The 18,148-nt window shown below is 45.2% G+C and overlaps 1 protein-coding gene across 1 annotated transcript in view; it reads right to left on the bottom strand.

The window, feature by feature from the left end:
* Positions 1 to 3,431: 3,431 nt before the first annotated feature.
* The window catches only part of CATSPER3 (cation channel, sperm associated 3), a 73,756-nt gene continuing 59,039 nt past the window's right edge, over positions 3,432 to 18,148 (bottom strand). Inside the window, exons 3-8 of the mRNA XM_006866210.1 lie at positions 13,781 to 14,020; positions 6,473 to 6,655; positions 6,012 to 6,152; positions 5,508 to 5,627; positions 4,460 to 4,617; positions 3,432 to 3,534 (exon numbers count right to left, since the gene is read on the bottom strand). Coding sequence (XP_006866272.1) covers positions 3,432 to 3,534; positions 4,460 to 4,617; positions 5,508 to 5,627; positions 6,012 to 6,152; positions 6,473 to 6,655; positions 13,781 to 14,020 — 945 coding nt within the window. The remainder of the gene's footprint in view (positions 3,535 to 4,459; positions 4,618 to 5,507; positions 5,628 to 6,011; positions 6,153 to 6,472; positions 6,656 to 13,780; positions 14,021 to 18,148) is intronic.

Here is an 18,148-nt window from a genome sequence, read left to right as displayed (position 1 = left end):
CACTCAAATGTAAGTGGGGAAGAGCTGCCTCCTCAAACTAGAGTTGACCATGATGATGCAAATGGAGTAAAGCCCTCAGGACCTTCATTTGCTGATGGGGTACAACTCAAAATGAAGAGAAACAGCTATAAACATCCACTAATAATCAGAACATGGAATGTACAAACTATGAATCTACAAAAATTGGAAATTGTCAAAAATGAAATGGAACATATAATAAACATCAATATCCTAGGCATTAGTGAGCTGAAATGGACTGATATTGGCCATTTTGAATCTGACAATCACATAGTTTACTATGTCAGGAATGACAAATTGAAGAGAAATGGTATTTCATTCATCATCAAAAAGAACATATCAAGAGTAGTCATAAGGTACAACACTGTCTGTGATAGAATAATATCTATCCACCTACAAGGAAGATCAATTAATACCACTATTATTCAAATTTATGCACCAACCACTAAAGCCAGTGATGATGAAATTGAAGAATTCTACCAACTTCTTCAGTCTGAAATTGATCAAACATGCAACCAAGATGTATTGCTCATTACTGGAGATTGGAATGCAAAGGTTGGAAACAAAGAGGAAGGATCAGTAGTTGGAAAATACAGCTTTTGTGATAGGAACGATGTTGGAGATCACATGATAGAATTTTAGAAGACCAATGAATTCTTCATTGAAAATACCTTTTTTAAACAGCATGAAAGACAACTATACACATGGACCTCACTAGATGGAATACACAGAAATCAAATTCACTACATCTATGGAAAGATATGGTGGAAAAGCTCCATATCATCAGCCAAAACAAGGCCAGGGGCAAACTGGAACACCATCAACTGCTCATATGCAAATTTAGACTGAAGCTGAAGAAAATGAAAACAAGTCCATGAGAGCCAAAATATCACCTTGAAATCAAGCCACCAGAATTTAGGTATCATCTGAAGAACAGATTTGATGCATTAGACACTAAAGACCAAAGACCAGAAGAGTTTTGAGATGAAAACAATAACATCATACAGGAAGAAAGCAAAATGTCATTGAGAAAACGAGAGAGAAGGAAAAGACCAAAATGGATGTCAGAAGAGACACTGAAACTTGCTCTCCCACACAGAGATGCTAAAGCAAATGGAAGAAGTGAAGAGATACAAGAGCTAAACAGAAAATTTCAAAGGTCAGCTAGAGAAGACAAAGTCAAATATTATAACAAAATGTGCAAAGACCCGGAGTTAGAAAACCAAAAATGAATAACACACTCAGCATTTATCAAGCTGAGGGTACTGAAGAAAAAATTCAAACCTCGACTTGCGGTATTGAAGGATTCTATGAACAAAATACTGAATGGTGAAGAAAGCATCAAAAGAAGATAGATGGAATACACAGAGTCACTGTATCAAAAAGAAATGGTCAATGTTCAATCATTTTAAGAGGTAGCATATGATCAAGAGCCAATGATCCTGAAGGGAGAAGTCCAAGATACATTGAAGTCATTGGCAAGAACAAGGCACTGGGAATTGATGGAATACAAATTGAAATCTTTCAACAAAGTAAAGCAGCACTAGAGGCACTCAGTCATCTATGTGAAGAAATTTGGAAGACCTAGCCAACTAGGAGGAAGAGATCCATATTTGTGCCCATTCCAAAGAGAGGTGACCCAATGGAATGAGGAAATCATCGGACATTATCACTGATATCCCATGTGAGTAAAGTTTTATTAAAGGTAATACAGAAACGGCTGCAACCATACATTGACAGAGAACTTCCAAAGGTTCAAGTCAGTTTCACAAGAGGACATGGATTGACATCCATTGCTGATGTCAGATGGATCTTGGCTGAAAGCAGAGAGTACCAGAAAGATGTTTACTTGTGCTTTATTGACTATGCAAAGTCTTTAGATTGTGTGGATCATGACAAGCTATGGACAACATTGCTAAGTATAAGTATTCCAGAACACTTAATTGTGCTCATGAGGAATCTGTACATAGACCAAGAGGCAGTTGTTTGAACAGATCAAGAGAACATGGAATGATTTAAATGAGGAAAGGTATATGCCAGGGTTGTATTCTGTCACCATACTTATTCAATCTGTATGCTGAACAAATAATCTGAGAAGCTGAATTATATGAAGAAGAATGCGGCACGAGGATTGGAGGAAGGCTCATTAACAACCTGTGACATGCAAATGATACAACCTTGCTTGCTGAAAGCGAAAAGGACTTAAAATACTTATTGATGAAGGTCAAAGAACACAGCTTTGGGTACAGGTTGCACCTCAATGTACAGAAGACAAAAGTCCTTACCACTGGACCAAGAAATAACATCTATATAAATGGAGAAAAGATTGAAGTTGTCAATGACTTCATTTTGCTTGGATCAACCATCAACATGCATGGAAGCAGCAGTCAGGAAATCAAAAAATGTAATGCATTTGGCAAATCTGCTGCACAAGACCTCTTTAAAGTATTGAAGAACAAAAATGTCAGTTTGAGGACTAAGGTGTGCCTGACCTAAGTAAGCCAGGGTATTTTCAATAACCTCATATGAATACAAAAGCTGAACAGTGAATAAGGAAGACCATAGAATAATTGATGGGTTTGAGTTATGGTGTTGGAGGAGAATATTGAAAGCATCATGAACTGCCAAAAGAACAAACAGATCTGTGTTGGAAGAAGTGCAGCCAAAGTGCTCCTTGGAAGCCAGAATAGCCAGACTTCATTTTACATACTACAGACATATTGTCAGGAGGGACCAGTCACTAGAGAAGGATATCATGTTTGGTAAAGCGGAGGTTCGAACAAAAAGAGGAAGACCCCCAACGAGATGGATTGGCACAGTGGCAGCATCAATGGGCTCAAACGTAGCAACAATTGTGAGTTTGGCCCAGGACCAGGCAGTGTTTCATTCTGCTGTGCATAGGGTCGCTATGAGTCAATATGGACTCAATGGCACCTAACAACAACAAGAGGGAAACATTCTTTTGCCAGGACTGGCTGGCTTACTGTGTCCCCTACTCAACTATGAGCTCAAGAGGGTCAGGGCTGGACATTGGGTCTCTCATCACAATCATCCAGCACCCAGCCGGCTCAGTCAGTAGCAGTCGGTGTATCGATGGCAGGGTGAGTGACTGTCAGACAGATGCTCCAAGGGGCCCTTGTTGTTTGGATTAAAGGAGGCTAGCGCCACTGTTGCCACTGGTTGTGGTCTCTGACCTCTGACCTTGTTCCTTCTCACTACCAAGGTCTGGCTGTGTCACATGGGTGAGCAGTGGATAGGTTCCAGGGAGTCGGACCCAAATGTGGACAAATACCAGGCCCACACTGCTATGGAGAGCCCACTCAGAAGGCCTGTGTTTATGGTAATCTTCTGCAGTCTGGGACACTTTCAGCATTTGGGGAACCCCACTACCACCTCCCACTCCTACTCCACAGTTATGTCTCAGCTGCTTCCAAGGACTGAGACTGCTTCTTTTTGGGTAAGTCTTCAAGTGCCAGGTTCAGCACGTGCACGATCTCATAGTACAATTCTTGAAGCCTAGAAGGTGGAGAGGAGGAGGCAGGGCCTAATAAGCACAAGCAGGCTCCATTGGTCTGCCCCACCCTGGCCCCACCCACTATATGTTTGCGTGTGCGTGGTCACAGCTCCTGTAGTAAGTGTGGTCAAAGACCTCAGCGATAAAGTCCAGAGTCTGCCCCTCTCCCTGTGGCCCCCTAGAGTAATCACTCCATCTCCTGGCTTCTGCAGAGATAAAGCCAGGGACTCGAGTGTGGTGACTATGTGGAGGTGTCCAGACAACACCTGGCCCATTCTTGGGCCATAAGTGGGGTTCCTTGACCTTCTTCTTTTTTGGTTTCTCCAGTCTAAGAAGCCCTTTAAGGGGTTTTTGTTGAGAATCCAGGCTTATCATACAGCCCTTCTTGTAGGAGAGCCCACTGTGACTTCCTAGGGTCCACCACCTCTCCACACAGGCTTTCTTTTTTTCACTGAATCAGCCCAGAAGGCTTTCACATGATGATGGGAGGGTAGGAGACTTGTCCAGAGTCATATAGAAAGGTGGTGGCAGAACTGGGCCAGGTACTTGGGCTTCTGACTTGCCATTGAGTGCTCTTTCCTGTGTTCCTTAAAAATAGATTTGTGAGGCACTGGACATGTAAAGCCAGGATAGAGCACTTAGACATGGACCAGAGTGGTCTGAGGACAGGAAGAGCAAGTTCTCACTAGCCACAGTCTACACACAGAGCCAGCTGGCTGAGACAGTAGTCTGGGATGTACGCCAATGTAAAAATAGAAGCCTGTACCCCTAAGAAGGGCCTCAGCCTATCCCATGCACCCTGCCCTCCAACCATCTCCCCTCTCGCTCTCCCAAGGCATCCACCATAACCTCAACCTCAAGGAAACCCCGGGAACCAGGAAAGATCACTAGTGTCTTTGGTTCAGTGGTGTCAGGGATGCGACTGACTTGTAGATAGTACTATCTTGGTTGTCCAGAGTGGACAAGTAGATGTCAATGAAGGGAATGCTAGTTCCAAAATCATCCAAGACCATGGGGTCTGTGTGTTGCAGGGTCTTCTTGAAGTTATCCACTAGCTCACTGAAGCTGTTGTAGTCAACGTTTTGCTGTAGAGGGGAGCATAAAACAAAAGCAATGAGGAGGTGACATTCAGTTGCATGAAGACCTGGACCTTTACCATGGGCCCTACGATGAGTCCTAAACCTAGATACAGATTCATCTCTGCCCCCGCTGAACCTGGACTCCTCCCTGGTTGAGATCAAATGTGAACACCATCACTGGCAGGTAGGTCAGAAAGAAGAAATGAAAGCATGAGTTTGGCCGAGCATGGCCTCAGCCCACCCTGGACAAAGCTTGGGCACAGGCAAGAGAAGCAAGACTGTCAGGTAAGCAGTTATCTTAGACTCAGAGCGTAGGCTGGTGAGGGATGGACCAGCCACAGGAAGAGAAAGGGGATACGTGGTCAAGACCCAGCAGGGTGTCCATTTCTTGGCATGGCAGTTCAGAACATTAACCCTAAAATAAGAAGACATCCCACAGTGCCTTATGGATGTGTCAGGTTTCCGACCATGTCTCGCCTTTTGTGCACATCCTCGGTCTGGTTTTAGAAACAACATGAGGAAACCAAGGGTGAGTAACTTAACCTCTTGAAGCTTCAGTGTCCTCATAAACCCACTGGACTAGTCCCACATCTGGCTGGCACAATCATGCCCTCAGTGACCAGCCTGCTACAGCACATATTGTTAGATCCCATAGACCTGTCAGTGAACTCTTGCCCATGACAGAGGGGAAAGTTATAATTACAGAGGTCCAGAGAGAAATTTAAAGGCAGAGCATGAAGTTTGACTTTGGGATACACAGGGTTAGGCACTTCCTTTACCTAAGGCGACACATACTTAAGGCCATCTGCATGGGACCCAAGACCTCTCTTCCTAGCCTTTCTTCAGCCCTGTCTTCTGTCCAGATGTCTGTTAGCATCCTGGAAGAAAGTACCTACCTGGGTCTGCATCAGACGGTTGACCTCCTCCTTCTGCCGCCTCAGAATCACCTGCCTCTCCTCCATGAGGAGCATGTGCCTCTCTAGCTTCAGCTCCCGCTCAAATTTTCTGATGGAGTCCTAGAGATTCAGAGAGTGGAAGTTAGGGCAGGTTCTCACTGAGTGCCCATCGCCAGTCCTTCTTCTTCCCTAGGCTTGCATCACTGCCTAAGTCCCTTCACAGGAAGACTCCCACCCCAAAAGTAAGGTCAGCCCTAACCCAGGTGCCAACTACAGCTGCAGTGGTTTCTCAAGCCCTACTGTCCTGCTGGCCATCATCATTGCACAGGGACAAAGGATTGGTTCAGGGAGCAAAGTTAGACTGGGAGAATGGATCATCTGACCACCTCCTTTCTACCTTGACCTCCCCTCCACTTCCAGATCAAGGGCCTCACTGGGCACATGGCCCACAGTCTCGTCTGCCACCCCTCACCTGATCCCCAATCCTTCCAAGCACAGCCTCACCTCAGTGTGTATGATCATTACACCCACAAACATGCTGAGGAAGACGAAGGAGGCAAGCAGGATAAAGACAATGGTAAATGTCCGGCTCATCACGAAATTCCGATTATCTAACTCCTCCTGCAGGTCTGTCCAGCCATCCACCTGCTCAGGCCAGGACAAGGCATGCTGAGTGTTAAGATTCAGTGCAACAGGACTCATTCTACCTACTTCAGAAAGCCCTGGACCAAGGAGTGCTTCCTACCCAGCCTCACTGAGGATGATGGTTCTCCTTGATATCTTCTCAGCCCACTGGCCTCTCAGTAACCCTAGGAGACCAGCTCCTAACTTCCCAGGGCTCAGCTGAGCATTAGAACATGGGGAAGGCTCCACCTGTGGCTCAGCATATCCACATGTCCACACCACCTGGACAGTCCCTTGTCAAGGTCACTTCCCACCCCACCACTGTTCCCCAAACACAGTACCGTGGCCAAGCTGAAGAGGGTAAAGAAGGCCACACCCAGGTTCCCCCAGTTATTCAGGTCCCCCGACTCTGTAGTTCCAAACAGGCAGAAGCCTAAGACAGCGAAGATGTACATCAGGAGGAAGAGGAGGATGAGCACCGAGGCCACTGTATAAGCTGTGTGCCCCACAGCTATGATGAGCGTCTGCAAGGCAGGAAGACTGGGGCTAGGCAAGGGCACCAGGCTGGGTGGTGAGTACCTAGAGGATGAGGTCGTGTTTACCTTTGTCCTCTACCTTCAGAGTGCAGCACCCTGCCTGCCACATGAGATGTTCTCAGTAAGTGTTAGCTGAGTGAGTGATTGATGGAGTCAAAAGTGTGCTTAGGTTGAGGACTGGATGAATCAAAACAGTAGCCTGGCACCCATCTGTCACCAATGGGCATCTGATATGTGCTATCTCAGGTCTGTGTTGGCCTTCCCCTCAGGATCACTAGCCACTGCACATGAACCCCACCCAGCCTGACTCTGGTCAGCCCAGGGAGTCTTGCCTCTTCTAGGCTGAGGGCCATTGCAGAACATTCTATGCCCCAGGCCCAGGAGGAGTAGGGGAGCCACTTTGGGAGAGTAAGAATAGAAAGGGCAGAGAGGACGATAGCTCCCCATTCTTTCTGGACTCCATTGTGTGGCCTCAGTCTTCCTTCCATGAAATGGGAGCTTCTCTTCTCTCCCCACTACATTGCTCACTCCTGGGGAGCACTGTCTACAGCTCCTCATCATTCATCCCCCTTGTCTTGGGGTCTTACATTTAGTAGGCACTCAATACATGTTCACCTATCAAGATACTTTCTCAGACATAGTTTCAAGTTAACAAAAACAAACCAACATTTGCCACAGAGTTGATTCTGAGTCATGGCAACCCCATGTGTGTCAGAGTAGAACCATGCTACGTAGAGCTGTTTTGTTTTGTTTTCTCCATAGGGTTGTTGATGGCTGGTTCTTTGGAAGTAGATCATCAGGCCTTTCTTCTGAAGCACCTGTGGGTAAACTCGAACTTCCAATGTTTTGGTTAGCAGTCAAGCTTGTTAGCTGTTTACACCACCCAGGGACTCTAATTTCAAGATAGATCAATAGGTAGATAACTGCCATCAAGTTAATTCTGACTCAAGACACCTTTGAAACGTTGCCTGGTCCTGCATCATCTCACAATTGTTGGCATGTTTGAAGCTACTATGCCAATTTATTTCACTGAGTGTCTCCCTTGCACTCACTGGCCCTCTTTTTCATCAAACATGTTTGCCTCCAGTGGTGATCCTTCCTGATAACTTGTCCAAAACAAGCAAGCTGGACAATGTTCTACTGTGAGACATAAGGTTTTCATTGGCTGTTTTTCAGAAGTAGATTGCCGAGCCTTTCTTCCTAGTCTGTCTTAGTCTGGAAACTCCACTGAAACCTATCTACCACGGGTGACCCTGCTGGCATTTGAAATAACAGGAACATAGCTTCTAACATCATACCAACATACAAGCCACCACAGTAGGACAAACTACCAGATGGGTGATGGATTTCAAGGCAGATGGCTGGTGTTTTTCTTCCCATTTTAAGGAGAGGGATCAGAGGTTCAGAGAAGTGAAATGTCAGAGCCGGGACCAACTTCCAAGCCCTCTGTCTTGCACTACCATCTTCACCCACTAACACCCCTAAACACAGACCTACAAACTGACTTAGAAAACAGAAATAAGACAGTTTGAGACAATGTGGGAAGTAAGGAGACACCCCAAGAGCAGTAGAGTTGTCCTGCATATGGACTGATTTCAAGGGGTGAACTCATGGCCCTCCCCACTTGGGGGATGAAAAATCAATGGGTTGGGGTTAATTCCAGAAGAGCTAAGATGTGAAAAATTATCCCCATCTCTGCTGATGGCGACAGAATGTCTTTTCGCAAAACTACTAAGACTAAAGAAGCAAGTCTTCAGAGAAATGCTGCAATTGGACCTAGTCTGTGGACCAGATCTACACAGGGAGATGTGCTGAGTGTTAGAATCTGAGATACATGCAGAAAGGTGGGAAAGAGACTCCAATTGGTCTCCCACTTCCTAACAAGCTCACTGAGGACCAGTGCCACCTGAGATCAAAGTTGACCAGGTATGAGAATGGCAATGGAAAAGAGGAAGTCACATCTGCAAGAAGCCTACCTGGTGGTCGTGGCCACACTCTGCAAGTACAATCCAGGTAGACCCCATTAGTACCACAGTGCAGACACCTAATCCCCATGGATGCTTTCCCAAATCCCACAGACTAGGCGTTCCTTCCCTGAGGAAGCCCTGAGCTCTCAAGGCCTACAACTTGGCCCCCAGTTGATGCCTGATTTTGAATTTCCAAATTCTTTGGGGAAAGTAATTCCTAGCCGGAAGTTCAACTCTCTTGGGCTAGGGGGTCAAGCATCCCTGAACTCGGCCCTGGGGCCTCTGGGTGTGGATAGACCTCACTGAGCAGTCACTCATATTTGCAGAAAGTTGTCAATGCCAAAAGAGGAAGGGGAGGCTGGCATTTGAAGGCTGTTTTTAGGTAGAAACCTAGAGGAATAGGAGCAGTGTGGTCCCAGGTGCCCAGCTAACAGAACTTCTCTGTGTGCAACCTAACAAGGGCGATTTCCTCACGGCATGGGTTTATTGCCATGAGGTGGAAGGCAGAATGTTGTTTTAATTAATCAGAGGTTGGGAGCCAAGAATGTGCCAGAGAGTCGGCTCTGGGCACTGAGTCTATAGTTCTGTTAAGGGCTCATTCAGACTTTGGTTACCATAAATCAGTACAGAGGTTCAGGCCCCCACTTTGGTGCTTCCAGCTGCCACTGGCCAGTGTACAGAGGGCATTTAACCCAGAGTCACTTCTGTGCCCCTGGGGATCTGGGTCCCTTGACATCTCAAACATCCTATGGCATCCTATAGGAAAACAGCGAGGGGCTGGGATGGGGACCATTTTGATACAAGGCTTAGCTTAATGACAGAAAAATCCTACGGTTATAATAAGAGTGGTGTGTGTCTTCTTGTTCATGGGTCTCTATGCAGGTCTCCAAGGGCCAAAGACTGAGCAGAGGCCTGCAGTCACCAAGCAAGCTGGCCTGAGCTCCCAGATAATGCCCTCGCTCAGCATGTTCCCTTCCCTGCCTCTTTAAACAGGAAAGATGGGCTGCCCCTGCCAAGCCTACACCCTAGGCACCTTCAGGCCTGCACCCTCTGGCCAGGCTGTTGCACACACACAGCCAGGACAAATATACCCAGTAGGCAGCCAGTGTCCTAGGCCTCACAAGTTACAAATCTGTGCTACTGCGGACACCCACACACACACAAATACCTCCCAAGTCAGATGCCCCTCTTGTTGCTCATCCTTTCTGCTTCCTTTCTCCTGCACCCACTGGGCTTTCTTTCCTCAGACCACTGCCCACTCCGCCCTTCCTTTCACAACTCCCATCGGTCTCTGGTACCCTTATTCCATGATGACTTCTGTTAAGGATTGAATCATGTCTGCCAGAGAAATATGTTGAATTCCTAATGCCTAGTACCTGTAAAGGTGACTTTGTTTGGAAGTAGGGTCTTTGATGGAGTCCTAGTACAGTGCATAGGATAAGCACAAGACTGCAAGGTCTATTTGAACCACAAGGTGGTGGTTCAAACCCACCAGCTGCTCCTCAGAAACCCAATACAGGGTCGCTATGAGCGGGAACTAACTCGACAGCACTTAACAACAATAACAGGGTCTCTGATAATGTTATCAGGTAACATGAGATCATGTTGGTCCTAGTCCCATCCAAGTGATGTCTTAAGAAAGAGAATAACAAAGGAGAGAGCCACCGAAGGACAGACATGTGACTGCAGAAGCAGATGTAAGCCAAGGAGTAAGTGTTGGCAGCCACCGGAAGCTAGCAGAGAGGCATGGGATGGACTGTCCCTCATATCCACTGAAGGACTCCATGTGGCCAATCATCTGACTTGGAGTCACAGACTCCACACCTGTGAGACAATACATTTCTGTTCTTCAAAGTCACCCATTTTCTTACTCAAGGGAGAAAGATAAGGCTTTCTGCTTCTCCAAATTATTTAAAACCTCAGAAACCCTATACAGGGTTGCTATGGGTCAGAACCGACTCAACAGCACTTAACAACAACAACATTTTGTTACTGCAGCCCTAGGACACTCAGACAGACCACTCCCCTGGCCTCACCTGAAAATCCTCCCTTGCCTGAGGTCACCACATCCCCAGAAGCCTCCTGAAGGTTGTTGCTCATCCCCCACTGACCTCAGCTTCAGGAGGCCACCCTCTGTTGTATCCAAGGAACCCTGCTTCTGTGGACCAAGTCCCTGCTCCACAGCAGGGCCACCTTCCAGTTTTCCACACCCTTCAAATCTTGAGGACTCTGCCATGGGGTCTGCCTTCCCCATCTGAACCTGCTAGCCTGCAGCATCTCTCTGGATGACCCACCCTTCCCCAGGCCTCTTTGTCCCTTGACTTTCTAATCTCTGATCCTTTGTTCCACTGCAGGTCCGTTGGTGCCCACCACCCGGAACAAGCAGACTGCTCTTCTCACTATCTGATTTCTCCAACATTGGTGCCCATCATCTGACATGAACTTCCAAGGACCTCCGTCTTCTTTCCTGTCTATCTGCCTTACTCGCCTAGCCACCTGACAACAACTTGTTTATTCAGCACCACAGACACTGCCCTGCCTCCCTCTGGGATGAAGTACAGTATCTTTCTGTAGCCTGTGAACAAGGGGAAGCCACTGTCAGCTTGAAATGAAGGGTGTTTTATTTCCACTTTAGAAATCTGCCCTCCTGGCCCAGCTTCAGGGGCATTTCCTCTCCAGGGCTCTCAGTAGTGTGGGAAGCTGTTGTAGGAATCCAGGCAGCAGAAAAAGATGATGGTGAGGGGAGTGAAGAAAAGTAGACAAGCCCATAAATATTTAGGGAGCTTTGCAGCGGGATTCTGAGAGGTTGGACTCACAATTGACACTCAGATTTATGGCTTGGCAACTGAATGAGGCTAGCACCCTTCACCCCAAAGATGAAATATAGGAGGAAGAGTCAGGGTTGTGGACTTAGAGGTGGGGTGAGGGAAGTGTAATGAGTCCTAGTTTAGACATGTTGTGTTTGAGGAACCTGTGAGATGTTCAGAATGGTCTGAAGGTCCAAGAAAGAGGTACAGGTGGGAGAAGAACCCTAGGAAATGGTAAAGATTGACCTGAGAGAGAATATAGGGAATGAGAAGGGCACTCAGGACACAGTCCTGAGAAAACAGTATTTATTGGCCAGATGTAGAAAAATGGCAGCTGAGAGGTCATGCCCAGGAAGTAGGGAGAAAACCAAGAGAAAACACCAACAAGGAGTGTCAAGGGCAATGGTTACTGGATTTGGTGACAAAGATGTTGCTGGCAACCTGAAAGAGGGCAGTTACCCTGGAGTGGAGGGGAAGTGTGCAGAGCAGAGCAGAAATGAAAAGTGAGGGAAGTAAAGACAGAGCGTACAGATAGCTCTTCCCAGAAACCTGGACACAAAGAGATGGCGATGGCTGTTGGGGAGTCTCACTATGCAGTTTGCAAGGGGACTACACAAAACTGAGCAGGGGGCGTCTCTGATATTTTTCTTCTCTTTTCCACTTAGGTCTGGGGTCCTGTCTTAGTTTCTTTGGGCTGCTATAACAGAAATATAAGTGGATAGTTTTAAATGACAGAAATGTATTTTCTCACAAGGCAAGGGGCTAGAAAGTTCAGGGCGCTGGCTCTAAAGAGAGATCCTTCAACTTCTAGTGGTGAAGGTGGTGATGTGCTGTGGAGTTGGTTCCAATTCGTAAAGACCCTGTACAGGGTTTCCAAGGCTGCAAATCTTTATGGGAGCAGAAAGCCTCATCTTTCTCCTGCGGAACAGCTGGTAGTTTCAAACTGCTGACCCTGAAGTTATTCATAACCACTACGCTACCAGAGCTGCTTCCTTCAACTTCTAGTAGCTCGCAATCTTTGGAGTTCATGGGCTTATAGATCCATCTGTATCTATCGTCCCTGTGTCTGCTTGCTGTCTGTGTCTATGCTGTTCTTTCTACCACGCAGCAATGATTCGGTTTAGGACCCACCCTACGTTGATAGGGCTTCCTTAGCAAACAAAGAAAACTTACTCCCAAATGGGATTACAACTACGTGTATGTTGTTGTTACTGTTATTGGTTGATTGTTGTTGTTGTTGCCCAGTGGATTCCAATTTATTGCAACCCCATATATGCAAATAGAGGAGCGCCATAGGGTTGGCAAACTTGTGACCTTTTGGAAGCGGATTGCCAGGTCTGTCCTCAAGGTATCTCTGAGTGGGTTTGAATCGTCAACCTTTTAAAGAGCTACCCAGCACTTAAACCATTTGCCCCATGCAGGTTCCTTTGCAGTACCGGGGTTAGGATTGCAGCACATATTTGGGGGGATATAATTCAATCCACAACTGGCTCCTGAAGTATAGGGTGCAGACGCTAGGCATCAGGTCACCCAGGCATGGACCAGGGGCAATCTCTCATCAGGATAGGTTGAAATATCCTGACTGGACAGACAGATCCACACCAGCCCCTTCCTGGGATGCATGGATACTGGGTGTAGAGCCAGGCCAAGCACACTATGATCAGGACAACTCCCTGAGGACATGGTTAAGGGCAAGGGATCACACCTGAGGATGGTTCTGAACCCTTTTAAGTCAGTGAAGAGTGGGCATCCCATGACTTTCAACAACCCAGAAAGAGTTCTCAGTATTTGCAGAGTGACGTGAATGAAGCAAGTGAGAATATTACCATCAAAAGAAGCAACAGATTTTAGCAGTTTGGGGAAAGCAGTGCGTGGCCAAGTCATTCAAAAAGCTGCAGACTTCTGGACATAAGAGTTCAAATCACATGCCATAAGAAAATCAGTCACCTTGTAACATGGGAGAGAGAGAAAAAACAAGTGGTCTCTATAGTCATTTCAATGCTGAGTGACCTTGGGCTTTAGCGGATTGCTCTTTTACCACTGTTTTAAGATTAAACATGATGATATCAGTAAAGATCAACCTGTTGCACAGTAAGATTCAATAACTGGAAGACAGTTGTTGTTAAGTGCCATCGAACCAATTCTGACTCATAGCAACCCTGTGTAGGGTTTCCAAGGGTTTGAACCATCAACCTTATAGTAAGCAGTCCAGTGCTTATCCTACAGCACCATATCAGGACTCCTGGGAGACAGTAGTAGAATTAGTATTTCATCAGGGCTGGTAGGCAGAGGGACCCTATAGCTACAGTCCCAGGATCATGGCATCCCAGGGTACTCACCCGGATGCCCCGGCTGTAGGTGATAAGCTTGAGGATGCGCAGGGACTGCATGCCATTAGCAATGTTGAGGTAGGGATAATGCTTGCCCTTAATCTTCTGGAGGGCATAGGGGATTATGATAATGATGATGATAACCACATCCAGCAGGTTGTAGCCATCCTTCCAGTAGTCAATGGGGTTCACATAGAGCTTCAGGATGAGTTCAAGGCTGTAGATGGACACAAAGAGAACCTCCGAGATCTGCAGGGGTAGCAAAGATGGGAGGGGTCAAGTCAAGCTGTAGGGCCTTGAAGTCTCACCCCTCTCCCTGTCTGGAACCCAATTGGGCAGTGTGCTTCTAAGCTACCCAGATGAGTGAGAGGCAAAGTCCCTGGCACACAATGGACACTCAGTTTGCTAACTGCCTTCCCCTTCTATGTTTTCCCTACCCTAAGGCCCTAAGCCTGAGGATAGGTTTGATCCTAGGTACTTGGGAAGGACTGATTGATTGACAGAGAAAGTATATTGACTTCAATATAAGGTAATTCACATGTCAGGCAACCTCAATAGAAGGTTTTTCAAACAAGATATCAAGAGCTTCCTAGAAAACCTGAGTGTACAAACTTATAAAATATAGATGAAATACTCAAATATCTATTTATATTTAATCATAAATTTAGTTGATCATATGTGCTTAAAATCAGTTAACTATAGCAATGTGTTTCTAAAGAAATCATATTTTTTTCACTTTCATATATTTTTTAATGTTTTATTGTGAATTACGTGATAGTTTACATTAGTTTTACATTCATCCTATCATATATCGTTTCATTGCCATGGTTACAATCCCCTCCATGCATCATCACCCAACCAAAGGGTATACACTACAAGCCTGCCCCCCAGTCATCAGCACACAGGACTCTCCCTCTCTGGGTCTAAAGTCCTCAGATGCTCATCTCTCCATGTCATCGTCTCTGCATCCATCTCAGGCATCATTGCTTCTCTGGGTAGGGTTCCGCTCTCCACTCTTCTCCCTTGATGGTCCCAGGGACCTCTGCTCCTAGGCTGAAAAGTTAATCATTCCCCTCCTTGCTACAAAACGTCTACCTTTACATTTCCAACCCTCACAATCAGCCCTGATAACAATTATTCTGTATTGTATCACAAGAGACCCGTCCGCATTTCATTTCATTAGCCCTGCCTAGACAGATTGAATACTACTCAGTGGATATTCTACCTTCCTCCATGCCCTCTGGATCTAGATTCCCTCTTCAAAGCTTGTAAGCCAGTCACTTCTTGCCTTTGTAGCCCCCCATTTTGCATAGCCAATGTCCCAGTTGCCCATCCCTGTCTACTCTGTATATGGAGGGGGTGGGAATGATCTTTGCTGTAAAGATTTGCTCTCTCTTTTGAGCTACTGCATCCATAGGTGTAGGTCATCACTTTCATATTTTATGAAACCGTTTTCTTCTTGTGAATCTACAATTCCAATAACTTTGTTTCTACCTGCAGGTACTATTTTAGTCATCTAAGTGTTTCCTTATCATCTAAATTGACTTCCACCTAAATTGACTTACCATCTGGTTATTGCTGTTGTTGGGGTCCATCAAGTTGGTTCTGACTCATAACAACCATATTGAAAACAAAACAAAACACTGCCTGGTCCTGCACCATCCTCACAATCATTGTTAAGCTTGAGTCATTGCTGCTGCCACTCTGCCAGTCCTTCTTGTTGAGGGTCTTCCTATTTTTCGCTGACCCTCCACTTCAGTAAGCATGATGTTCTTCTCCAGGCACTGGACCCCCCTGATAGTATGTCTGATACATGAGAAACTAAGTCTTGCCATCCTGGCTTCTAAGGAGCATTCTGGCTGTAGTTCTTCTAACACAGATTTGTTTGCTCTACTAGCAGTCCTTGGGACTTTAATAGTTTATTCTAATACCATAAGTCAAATGCATTAATTCTTCTATGGTATTCCTTATTCATTGTCCAACTTTCACATGCATATGAAGCTACTGAAAATATGTTTAAACAGACTTGGGTCAGGTGCACTATAGTCCTCAAATTATTACCTAATGCAATACATCACTTGATTTCTTGACTGCTGCTTCCATGAGTGTTGATAGTGGATCCAAGTAAAATGAAGTCTTTGACATTTTCTAGATTTATCACAATGTTATTTACTGGTCCAGTGGTGAAGATTTTTGGTTTTCTTTACATTGAGGTACAACCCATACTGAAGGCTGTAGTCCTTGATCTTTATCAGTAAGTATCTTAAGTCCTCTGTCTTTCAGCAAGTAAGATTGTATCATCTTCAGGGTGTGCATCAGTGTTGTATTCTTTCACCATACTTATTTAATATGTACACTAAGCAAATAATCTGAGAAGATGGATTATATGAAAAAGAACGTGGCATCAGAACTGGAGGAAGACTCATTAACTGGAGACACACACTCACTCTGGCACACACCTTTCCTGATTTTAAGCCATTCACTGTCCTCTTGTTCTGTTTGAATGACTGCCTCTTAGTCAATGTACAGGTTCCTCATGAGCACAATCCAGTGTTCCGGATTACTCATTCTAGGCAATATTTTCCATAACTTGCCATGATCAACACAGTCAAAAGCCTTTAAATAGTTTAAAAAAAAAAAAAAAAAAAAGCACAGGTATTCTCTGCTTTCAGCCAAGACCCATGCAATGTAAGCAATTATATCCCTTGTTCCACGTCTTTGTCTGATTCTAGTTAAATCTCTGTCAGTTCCTTGTCAATGTACTGTTGTAGCCATTTTTAAATTATCTTTAGCAAAATTTTACTTGCATGTAATATCAATGATATTATCCAACGATTTCCAAATTCCATTAGATCACCTCTCTTGGGAATGGGCACAAATATGAATCTCTTTCAGTCAGGTGGCCAGGTAGCTGTCTTCCAAATTTCTTGGCATAGATTATCCAGCCTCCAGTGCTAATCAGTTTGTTCTAAGATTTCAATTTGTACTCCATCAATTCCCAAAGACTTGTTCTTTGCTAATGCCTTCAGTGAACCTTGGACTTCTTCCTTCAGTACCACTGGCTCTTGATCATATGCTATATCTTGAACTGGTTGGATATCAACCATTTCTTTCTGGCATAGTGACTCTGTGTATTCCTTCTACCTTCTTTTGATGCTTTCTGTATCATTCAATATTTTGGTCCTTTGTTCGTTGTTAAATGCCATCGAGTGGGTTACAACCCATAGCAACCCTGGATAGTGTTTCCGAGGAGCAACTGGTGAGCTTAAACTGCCGACCTTGTGGTTCAAACAACTTTGCAGTCCAGCACATTAACCTATAATACTGCACCAGGACTCCAACCATTTTGCTCCAGCTGTTGTTGTTGTTATGTGCCGTGGAGTCGATTCCAACTCATAGTGACCCTGTATGGGAGCAGAAAGCCTCATCTTCTCCCATGGAACAGCTGGTGGTTTTGAACTGCTGACCATGAGATTAGCAGTCCAATTTGTAACTACTATGCTACCAGAGCTCCTAGAGTCCTTCAATATTGTAAATCAAGGCTTGAATTTTTCCATCAGTTTTTCAGCTTGAGAAATGCTGACTGTGTTCTTCCCTTTTAGTTTTCTAACTCCAGGTTTTGGCACATTTCATTATAATACATGACTTTTTCTTCTCCAGTTGCCCTTTGAAATTTTCTGTCTGGCTCTTTTACTTCTTTATTTCTTTCATTTGCTTTAGCATCTCTATGCTGGGGAGTAAGTTTCTGAGTCTTTTCTGACATCCATTTTAGTCTCTTCCTTCTTGTCGTATATGATTTTCTTCTGGTCTTCAGTTATTAATGTCTAATGTATCATGTCTGTTCATGAGATGATGTCTAGTTCAGGTGGGCTATGTTCAAGCTCAAATTTTGGCTCTCATGAACTTGTTTTAATTTTCTTCAGCTTCAGCCTGAACTTGCATGTGAGCAATTGTATGTCTGTTCCATAGTCTAATCCTGGCTGATGTAGTTAATTTGATTTCTGTGTATTCCATCTGATGAGGTCCATGTGCATATGTTGTCCATCTTTTATGTTGTTTTTAAAAGGTATTTGCAACTGAATAGGTCACTGGCCTTGCATAATTCTATCATGCTATCTCCAGCTTGTTTCTATTACCAAGGCCATGTTGTTGTTGTCAGGTGCCATCGAGTTGGAACTGACTCATAGCGACCCTATGCACAGCAGAACAAAACAATGTCCGATCCTGGGCCAACCTCACTACTGCCACCACACTTGACGCCATCAATGATGCCACTTGACTAATCCATCTCGTTGGGGGTCTTCCTCTTTTTCTCTGACCCTCCACCTTACCCAGCATGACATCCTTCTCCAGCGACTGTTCTCTCCGGACAATGTG

Source organism: Chrysochloris asiatica, unplaced genomic scaffold (genome assembly GCF_000296735.1).
Source record: "Chrysochloris asiatica unplaced genomic scaffold, ChrAsi1.0 scaffold00087, whole genome shotgun sequence".
Taxonomy (NCBI): domain Eukaryota; kingdom Metazoa; phylum Chordata; class Mammalia; order Afrosoricida; family Chrysochloridae; genus Chrysochloris; species Chrysochloris asiatica.
Note: the sequence above shows the minus strand (reverse complement) of the source record. Positions and strands in the feature narration are given on the sequence as shown.